This window comes from Aspergillus pseudotamarii (assembly GCF_009193445.1).
Source record: "Aspergillus pseudotamarii strain CBS 117625 unplaced genomic scaffold BDV38scaffold_4, whole genome shotgun sequence".
NCBI lineage: Eukaryota > Fungi > Ascomycota > Eurotiomycetes > Eurotiales > Aspergillaceae > Aspergillus > Aspergillus pseudotamarii.
The window spans coordinates 410,172-420,042 of record NW_022475018.1 but is presented as its reverse complement, the minus strand read 5'-3'; the positions used below and the strand labels follow the sequence as shown (position 1 = coordinate 420,042).

The window sequence follows — 9,871 nt, the reverse complement described above, 5'->3', positions numbered from 1 at the left end:
CCCCCCTACTATATTATCCACCACACCCATAACTAACCACTCATAACAGATTCATCGTCTTCTACTCCTGGATTAGTTCCTCCTTCCCCCGTCCCCCCGCCAAGCGTGCCGTCGCAATCGCCATGATCAACGCATTCAGTCAGCTCGGCAATGTCGCCGGTTCCTACGTCTGGGATCTCCCCGAGAACGGATACCGGAAGAGCTACGGCATCGTGACCGCCATGTTCGGTATCACGATCGTCGGCTGCTACGGCTTCCGCATGCTCCTCAAGAACCTGAACAAGGAACTCGAAGAGGCTGAGCATAATGACATCCCCCAGCCGGATGCGGATGAGACCAGGGCAATGAGCAAGGGTTTCCGCTACCTCACTTAGGTTCGGCCTGTGTTTGTTCTTGTTCTTGTATAAGGGTCTTTCATGGGCTGGGCTGGTTTATGGGATCTCGGTTTACGATTTGTTGCCTGGTTCGGGATGTTATATCTGGTTGGGTTTACTTTTCTTTTCTCGTTTCACGATGGAACGTGTATATGATTTTTATTTGACATGATGGGGGTTTTTTTTCCATGTCTGAACATATTCTTATCTCAATCAAAATATTCTTTAAACACTTTAATTTTAACTTTACAAGAGACAAGACTGTAGTCTTATAAGAATAATAAGTACTGGTGCTGTCTTTGTTAGTAGTACTTGAAGCTGTTTACCTACTACCGCGTCAACTAAGGATGTCTATAAATAGTTATAGTAAGTCTAAGTATTCCTTTTGTACTAGGACACTAATATAATTTCTAGAGACCCCCTTCCTGGCCGAGTGTAACATCCCCTAGATAAACGACGGACAAGAAAGAACGCGCTGGATATAGATCAGTGCCCCGTCACTAAGTCCTGCCCCCTCAGAGCTAACTCCCCAAGGATTGTGTGCGGTGTTTTGGTATTCAAGGCACCAACCAGCATTTCCCTCATCCAATATGGGAAGTTATAGGGGGATAGAAAAATGAAGCGAATACTATTCTTGACCACCGTTCCACCAGATATTATCGGGACAACTGTTTCTGACCATAAGTGGTCGAATAATATGTTACCATCACATCTTTCGAAACGGGGAGCCTCGATAAACATAAAACGATGGGCAGACGAGGACATCATCACCTCGATGCTGGACAGTGATGTAGTTACATTTTTCCGGGCCGAAGACTATAACCAACATCCTATTGCCTTTGGAGAATTTCTACTCACGGCCAAAAAAAAGCAATCGAAACAGTTGGATAACAACACGGTGCAAACCATCCCCGTGTAATCAATCATATCGACCTGGTCCAATGGAACATGGACATGAAGTATCTCCTGGATATGCGCGACGCTGGGTTCGACATACCTAGGACGGAAATCGTCGATGCGGAGCAATTTACCTGCACGTCTGCGCTGCATCAACGTCGACAGGCATTTCAATCATCCGGGCCTATCGTTCTCAAACCATCCCATATCTGTGTTCTCGAATAAACACTCGACTCATCCCAGACATCTCAGCACTATTGCGTGTCCGGAGCTGTGTGTGAAGGGCCGTCTGGGAAGCTCCTTGGTTGAGCAGAAATTTTGAGTCCGCCATTGCCAAGGGCGAATATTCCTTCGTGTTCATTGGGGAACAGCTGTCTCACGTTGTGCTGAAACCGCCCCCCAAAAGGGCGAGTTCCGCTGCCGGGCCGAATTTGGTGGCGAGGGTAGTTGCATACCGATCGAGCAAATTGAGGAGACAACGTTGTCGGCGGTGTATTCTATTTTCGATACCCTTAAGGATTGGTTAGGGAACGGATCAACAGGGGGGATATGCACGCATCGATGGCTTGGTGGCCGATGATCGTGCGTTCTTTCTGATGGAAGATCGAGGCCATCGAGCCACATCTTTATCTTGAAATGGAGGGTCTTGAAGATATGCTTTCCCTTTTGTTGACATAGCGTCACGAAAGACTGGGTTGTCGATAGTAGCCACTCCATTTTAAATTTGAACGATGATTCATCCACAGAATCTGATCGATAGAAACGGGCCGCCTCCCTAATGATAACCCTTTAGACTTGACAGGCCGAGGTCTCGTTCTGGTTAGACATCTGAGAGCATGTTCAACGCTTCGCAGACATAAACCGACCCCTAGAGTTATATTCGGGCCTCTCCTGGACTTAGCTCCACGTACGTGAGCATGAACTGCTTGGCTGCGTGACTCGGAAGCAAAATGCGATGAAAGAGACGTGTCTACAGATAACATACGTTATGCAGGAAAAAGGAAATAGGTCAAACGATGAACAATGCTTTTTTGATATCTTGTGCCCTTAATCAAAGATATTATTCCCAGTTCTTTCCAAAATCCAGATCCAGCTGTTGGTATTAACATATTCACATAAATAGGCAGAACTCTATCAAGACAAAAGTAAATTCAAGAAAGAAAAAGAAAAGGACACGAGGAAAAAAGAGCCAGCCGAATGACTATTAGCGCATTATAGGACCTGTCTTCTCTTGATGGCGTAACTCGAAATGATAACCCCCGCGGCTCTGATCAGGTCATGGGTCGCTAACGGCGATACATGATCTCATGGGGTGACCAGACCGGTAGGGGGTCCCCGAGGCTCGTCAGGTTCATATCCGATCTGTTCTTCTCATCGTGGATAACGTTTTCGGAACATGAAACAAGGAGAAATTTTCTGCTTCGGGTTGGTTGCCCATTTGGAATTTATAGTTCGCTATAGGTGGTTCTCGGGCAGTGCAAATGTGTAAGGGTTGATGTTTTTTTTTTTTTTTTTCAGGACTAACAAGATGAAGTCTTAAGCATTTCTGTTCAGGACATCATAGGGATTCTTGTCCTTGACGCTGGAAACGTCTGTGGGACCCTCAACTTCCTCCTTGGTGAGCTTCTTAGCACCATTCTTCACCGGGGAGAAGCCCTGTGCAGGCTCTTGGTTGGCCAGACGTGCCTTCTGCTTCGAAGACGCGCGAGTCCGGATCGGAGAGTTATCGGCGGCGGGCTGTTGGGACTTCTTCCGGAGTGCCTGGGCCTTGTTGATAGCCTCATCCTCAGTGGCTTCGCTCGTTTCGCCACTCATCTCGACGGACTTCTGAATCTCACGGCTCACGCGGTGCAATGCATCGAGACCGGCCTTCTCAGCGGCATGCATGTGGGTGGGCTGCTGAGGACTGGGTTCCTTGCGAGACAGATAGGAACGGATGAAGAAGCGGACGAAAAGGTAAGTCAGGGGCAGAAGATAAGTTACGTTGAGCCAGATCGCAAAACCTTGGCCACTGGTGTCCATGCAAGTAACCATGGGACCTACATGAGGCTGCGACATATTGTCAGGGATCTCCGGCGAATAGCCCACATTTTCGGCAATACCTTCCGCACCAGCTGCCCGGAAGCCGAGCTTCTTGAGCCATGGGGCGACACCGGAAGCAGCTGCGGTAGCCATGGTAGAGCGGACTGCAGAAGCTGCGGCAGCAGCCTTAGTCTGGGGAGGGAGAGTGTAGTGGACAAAGAGATAAGAGGCAGCCCAGGTGGTTCCGACCAGGAACTGGGTAATTTGCATGGAGGTCAGGGAGCGCTTAATCACGGTGGGGACACGAATGCGCAACGCAGTCAGGGTATAATAAGTGTACTACGTTTTTAGGTTAGTTCTGCTGCAGGATCACGCATTCAACCAATCATACGTACCATCATTGCATGGATTCCCGAATTGACCAGGGTGAAGATCCAGATGGGAGGGGCGACGTAACGGATACCGGCCCACATGCACATCATGGCACCGGCGTGGTGGTAAGTTTGCAGGGTCGAGCTCTTCTTGCCCTTGGCCAGGATAATCGCAGTATCCAAAACCTCGTAGAACTTGGACAAGTAGAAGATCCAGCCCAGGTAGGCCAATCCTTGGTTCCACATCCGACCGACATCGGTAGGATCAGGCACCCCGCCGTCGGCTAGCTTGTATTGGGGATTCTGAATGGACCACTGGTCGGTCAAAGCGTTGTAGGTGGCGGCATTTCCGTAGCCCCGGGGACCATTAATCTTGCAGAGCGCATCCACCACACCCATGAGGCCGTTCGGATCATCCCGGTCAGGCCACGAGTTGCGGAACGCCTGGAACATGCCGGCGAAAGTCCATGCGGAGTACACGGCGAGGAAGACATTGTGAAGGATGACGAAAGCCTTGAAGAGCTTTGTCTGACTGAATCCCCAGGGTTTGTATCCGCGACTCTTGTTCACACGGTTGAGCAGACAAACGGTGACGGCGTACACGCTGGCGATGGTGATGGGGACGCGCACATCTAGAAGTTGGTTATACAGCTGGGGAGGAATATTGAACGGTTGGTTCCATGTCGGCTCAGAGGCCTGGGGCGCTGGAAGAGTGGCAGGGAGCTCGTCCGGGGGAAATTTCAATAAAGAAGAGGGCGGGAGGCCGATGCGCACGACCGCTAGGCCCGACGCGGTCTCGAGATTCAGATCGAACATGTTGCAAGATTTCCCACCCCGGGGAGCGTAAAGTTGCAAGGTGAGGCAAGGAGAATGGCTTTGTATCCAACCTCACTTCCTCGGGAGTAAGAATTGCGAGTCCGGGTTTACGGAAAGGGAAAAAAAGTCGGGAGAAAAACTATGGAAAAAAGGATTAGAGAGAAGGTCAACAAAAAAGAAGTATTATATACTCCGTATGATGATGAATACCTTGTAGAAATTGGAGCCCGGAATAAATGCAGGACAACCCCAGCAGCAACAGGAATATCAACTTAGTCGGCAATGAGGCAATTGGCGAGGGAAAAAAAAAGAAAAGGAAGAATGGAAGATAAATGATCGACCAGTTCTCAGCCAAACAGACCAGACCTTCATGTTTGAGTTCTGGGGTCACCAAACGGTCCGGATCAATGGGAGCGAAGATTATCTCCGTAAGTGGAGCCGCGATGCATTTTGTTGGGAACTTGGCCCTGACGAACGCGCAGCGAACCTCGGCCCCAACAGTTACGTAGGGGAAAAAAAATCCATCTGAAGACCATTTGAACAAGGAGTATCTCATGCAACGGTCATTGGCTCAAGCGATCTTTAAGTCTTTCAATTATTGGCCTTTATATCAAGGGATCAGCACCCTATCGTCCAGGACGCAGGTCCCATTGGCCACACGCGATGGATTCCCGCATTGATAATGTGATGGCATGGACGACGATTATCAGTTCTTTCGTAATGCCGTCTCCCTCGGTTGGATTTTCAAGGAAACCAAACAAATCCCGAGACTGAACTCTGGCTCGTTGTACAGTTCCACGCGAGATGATGCGAGGATGATGAACAGCTGCTCTCTCTTCCCGTGGTTCTCCAACGCCATCAAGCGATCCGCTGATTCAGCACGTGCATGACTCGTGGCGATCACAGCCTTAGGCACCAAGTCCTTGCCTTATTACTCTTAGTGTGAAGCATTAACAAACTGTTGAACTCAAATTATGACGTATCAGCATTCATGTATCGGTGTACACGAAATTCGCACACCCAGCAAGGAATCATATCAATCGCCCACCATTCAGGCGCACTGACATGATTTCGTTGCCCCGTTCCGCATCTACATCTGCTTGAAATGCCCACTTGCCAAATATCAGTTATCTCACTGTACAGATTTTTACACTGTTTAGAATGGCAATGATAACGATATGCTACCTAAGCAAGACAACGCCAAATGAATAATGATACAATCGCTACAACAACTCAAGATTCCGAGATGCCTTTATAGAGTACGTAAGAAAAAGAATCGAGTAGAGCCAAGGGTAGTATTCATGGGTTGAATGTTCCGCTCAGCGCGGTTTGGTACCAAGTGGCACTGGAGGAGGTGTGGGGGACGGTGCATTCACCGGTGTCGATCGCATCCCTGACTTCTTGGGGGGAGGGGGTGGTGGTGCCTTCTTTTGACTGACGGACTCAGTATCAACACTAGAGTTGGAACGACTCAGATTGGGATGAGGAGGCACGGGCGGTGGCGCTTGGTCCGAAGGTGTGGAACCCTTCCGGTCGTCAAAGAAGCCGTTTACCCGCTGGGAGATCCCGTACTTCTCATTGAAACCACTGAGCTTCTGCTTTCCAGCTTGGATTTTGTCGTCGTGTTTCTCGCGGAAATCCTTGATAGCGGACGTAGCACTCTGCGCATCTGATGTAGACACAGTGGAGGCCTCACGTCCATATAGGCTTCCCCGGGCCGGCGGGGGAGGAGGTCGAGACGGACTGCTAGAATTCGTCCTCATTTGGGAGAAGCGCGTTTGCAGCTCACTGACCGGAGCTTGACCGATTGACCCACCCGTCGCTGGGGACGCAGACCTCGGTGAATCGCCACGGTTTCCGATTCCCAGAGAGGGAACGGAAACTCCCGCCTGAGCAAGGCGGGATGTAGCCCCTTGATTCAGGTAGCCATCAGAGGACTGTTCTGTGGTAGAATGAGGAGTGTATGCAGGAGGAGGAGTAGGTGAATGGGACTGCGGCGTCGAATTGGTCCGTGGAGGAATTCGGGGTGGGATGCTAGGCTTAGTTCCGGAAGCCGCAAAATCTGCTGGTGACCCCGTGCGTCTAACGGGGGGAGGGGGAAGGGTACTCGGATCTACGCCTGTCCGGTTTGCACGGTACGGTAACGGAGGGGGTGCTGGTTTCTGGGCTGCTGCCTCAGCTTCCGCTTGTTCTTCTTGTGGGCGAGTATCCTGTTGGTGAATCTGCTCTTGCGATACGGGGGCACCTAGGCCCCTCCGGTCTGGTGTTGTCTGGTTTGGGACAGCGGCGGCGCCGTGATATTTGATATGCTTCGGTGGTGGTCCAAACGCTGCTGGGTCCTTGAGCGACGAGAGCGGCCTCGAGACATGTTCCTCACGCTCGCTATCCTTGTCTTTGCCTTTCCCCATCCATCCGGCCTATCGGGAGAGTAGTACATTGTCAGTCCGTCTCTAGTCGCTTTGTTGCATTGAATATAACACACCACTTGGTTAATGCCTTTAAAGTCACCCCGCCAACTCTCCTTTTGCCCTTCTTTGCCCTTCGGGTGCCAGCCCTCCTTGAATACCCCTTTAATCCCACTCATTGTCGGTGCAGCCTCTGTTGACCACGGAAAGACCTGCACAGTTCAGCGAGTAGTTGATGCCAATGCCGATCAGACCAGGATCGGTGAAGATAAGAACGAGTTCGGTATGTCACATCGACCCGTCGTCACTGACCGTTAGGCGCGGGACCATCGTGGTGGATGTTGATGGCACTAACGCATCTGGGTTAGTGCGACCTGGAGGTTACGTTATCTCCAATCTCCGAAAGGGTCACGTGGAGGCCATTCATGATCTTTTGTCATGATTGTTCCTTCGGCATGGAGAATTATTTACACGCAGTTCTATAAATATATATGTATAAGACCGGACGTTGTCAGCTGTGCCCACTCTGCACCTTATCCTTGATGATGTCTTGCCAATGTACCCTGTACTATGTCAGAACTAGAGGCAAAATGAGCCACTAGATTCTAGCCAAGGATTGGCCCCCAAGAAACCGCTGCGCAACATGGCTCTCACCATAGCCACTCAGATGTCGATCAAACCAATGGATTGTTGGTTGGAATGCGCAGAAGTCTGAACCCAAGGCTGACCACTCCAAGATCTTTTTTTTTTTTTTTGAGGAACTTTCTCCCCTCCCCCTCTTGAGTTCGCGACGCCATCTATCAACGGTCTTTATTACAAATGTCTGTGCAACACCGAGGGCACGAACGGCTACTCTTGTCGACAAACCTTGAGTGCCAGGAAACCCTCTTGTAACATGTTGATGTCCCGCATCTTAAGCATCAGCGGAATGATTCCATGTCCCATGGGCGCCATCCACCCAATGGTGATCGGCGTTTCATATTATAGCGCCGTTCTCATCTTCTGCTGATTGGGTAGCCCGCAGCCCTCATTGTTCACTAGTAGCAAAGTCTAGTAACAACTGCTTGCGAGATGCTGCGCCATGTCAGCTTCCTTTGTCTAGTATGCTTTCCCTCACATTTCTTTATCTTACGGCTCTTTGCCGTTGCAGGCCCTCGCGTCCTGTTCTTTTACTCTACTTCTGCTCGCTCCTGGAATTGCACGACTATCATGGACTATAGCATGAAAACGAGCATCCCACTCCTTTGACTCATAGATCGACTTCATTGGTCTCATTGCGTCTACTTTTGGCTTTTAATATTGCGGTAGGTTACATCTAATATGAGACTCAGATGTCTTCTATGTTCCATCCCTGATTCAGTTTGGTTGTCGGCACTACCGCACATATGGATCCTGTTCCCCTCGCCAAATCTGATTTCTGTCATTTTTCCCCTGTCGTGTGTATGTATATGTTGATCGTCATTCTCAGATGTACTTAGGGTTGTGTATTAGGACCGACAACTCTCAAGGAAAACCAAGTTGATTTACTTCCATCGCAAATATTCAGGCATGGACCATCCCATGGTTGTCATTTTGAGAGACCTTATTGCTGGACCGTCCAATTTGCACGCCCATGATCGGGCCCGACAACAACCAGACTGCGGTGTTTCGTGTGATGTATGGCCGAACAAACGATTTCTTTGGGACGCTTCAGGACCGTTTATAGGACCTGAGACTACATTAAATACCGAGAACTTCCCGGCTACAGCCCAGGCGGCACAGACTGCCATGGCGTCTGCAGAATCGAGCGAGACCACCTTTCAGAGGGAAGTCAACCCTGAGCCTGATTATGTGGAATCATTGGCGACGATCACATCGTCGCTGCAATCAGAAGCAACATCTCTACAACGTGTACCACCGATGGACAGCAAGCCTACAGGTCTCCAAATTTCACCGGTTGTCACTGTACCTCCGTGGAGTTCGGTATCCTCTTTAACAACTACCACTAGATTAGCTACACAACTTGAAACAACATCCACAGCAGCTCCAACCACCACCCAATCCGCACTTGGACAAGAAAGTAACGGTGGTGGCGATGGCATCAGCACCAAAACAACAATCGCCATTGTCGTACCCGTTTCCGTCGTCGGGCTTGCTCTCTTCGCAGGACTTCTGTTCTTCTTCTTAAAGCGACGTCGCCGAGAGAGAAACATCGCCTCCACGAGTAACCCATCCTTGGTACACACAATCCCCAAACGAGAACCTTCTTGGGGGGATTTTGGATCAACCCCGAGAGAGAGAACCTCTTTCGGAACTATGGCACAACGACCCATACCACATAGCCATACACTCACACCGGACACCCAGTCTCTAAACCGAGAGGTACGCCCGCCACCATCGGCAGACAGCCGCAACGGCGTCCGAGGTCGCTTCACCGAACAGGTCCACTCAATATACGCACCTGATGGAAGTCCAATGGCCTTAACCGCAGAAAACATGAGCCACCACGAACAACACACACCTCGATCTCCGGCATGGCCTCTATCACCATTCGGAGATCCGATCAATATAAATAACAACAATGATGATGCGGCATCGGCCATTTCGAGGCTCAGTGATAGACCGGGTGCGACGCAGAACCGGGATATGGATGATGTATCGTCTATCTCGTCGATAGATGACAATGAACGGAGGCGAAATACCCGGCCGTAAGGCTTCGTGGATGCGGAGATGTGTGTTTGGGATATTGATTGTTTGGCGTCATGGTCTTGCTCTTGGCCCTTTGAGCTTCTTCATATACTATATACTCTTACTTATACTCCTGTGTACTGTACATTGATCTACGTTCTCTATACCTGAAGCAGAGAACTCCATTTAGCCATTGCATTTATCTTACCCTTGGCAAAACAAGGACCATCCAATTATTCCTGTGTCTCATACAAAATGCAAATGTTTTAGTAGGTAAACAGAGCCCTGAGCGCCTGTCTACTACCTAGCTAAAGCAGTA

General features: G+C 49.9%; 4 protein-coding genes across 4 annotated transcripts in view; 2 read left to right on the top strand and 2 right to left on the bottom strand.

Moving 5' to 3' along the window:
- The window catches only part of BDV38DRAFT_234960 (putative MFS transporter), a 2,522-nt gene extending 1,964 nt beyond the window's left edge, over positions 1-558 (top strand). Inside the window, exon 5 of the mRNA XM_032053297.1 lies at positions 50-558. Within this exon, the coding sequence (XP_031918584.1) occupies positions 50-374 (325 nt within the window). The 3' untranslated portion in view covers positions 375-558. The remainder of the gene's footprint in view (positions 1-49) is intronic.
- A 1,839-nt stretch (positions 559-2,397) lies between these two features.
- Positions 2,398-4,766, bottom strand: BDV38DRAFT_125690 (elongation of very long chain fatty acids protein). The gene is made up of 3 exons (XM_032051203.1): positions 4,691-4,766; positions 3,689-4,619; positions 2,398-3,632 (listed from the first exon to the last, which is right to left on the bottom strand). The coding sequence occupies exons 2-3, from the start codon at positions 4,478-4,480 to the stop codon at positions 2,808-2,810; spliced, it is 1,617 nt and encodes a 538-aa protein (XP_031918583.1). The 5' UTR covers positions 4,481-4,619; positions 4,691-4,766; the 3' UTR covers positions 2,398-2,807.
- Positions 4,767-5,584: 818 nt separating this feature from the next.
- Positions 5,585-7,748, bottom strand: BDV38DRAFT_125687 (uncharacterized protein). Its single transcript, XM_032051202.1, has 2 exons — positions 6,963-7,748; positions 5,585-6,897 (listed from the first exon to the last, which is right to left on the bottom strand). Exons 1-2 carry the CDS (start codon positions 7,062-7,064, stop codon positions 5,800-5,802), a joined length of 1,200 nt encoding a protein of 399 aa, XP_031918582.1. The 5' UTR covers positions 7,065-7,748; the 3' UTR covers positions 5,585-5,799.
- BDV38DRAFT_125686 (uncharacterized protein) lies at positions 7,749-9,774 on the top strand. The gene has a single exon (XM_032051201.1). The coding sequence runs from the start codon at positions 8,434-8,436 to the stop codon at positions 9,574-9,576; it is 1,143 nt and encodes a 380-aa protein (XP_031918581.1). The 5' UTR covers positions 7,749-8,433; the 3' UTR covers positions 9,577-9,774.
- Positions 9,775-9,871: the final 97 nt, after the last annotated feature.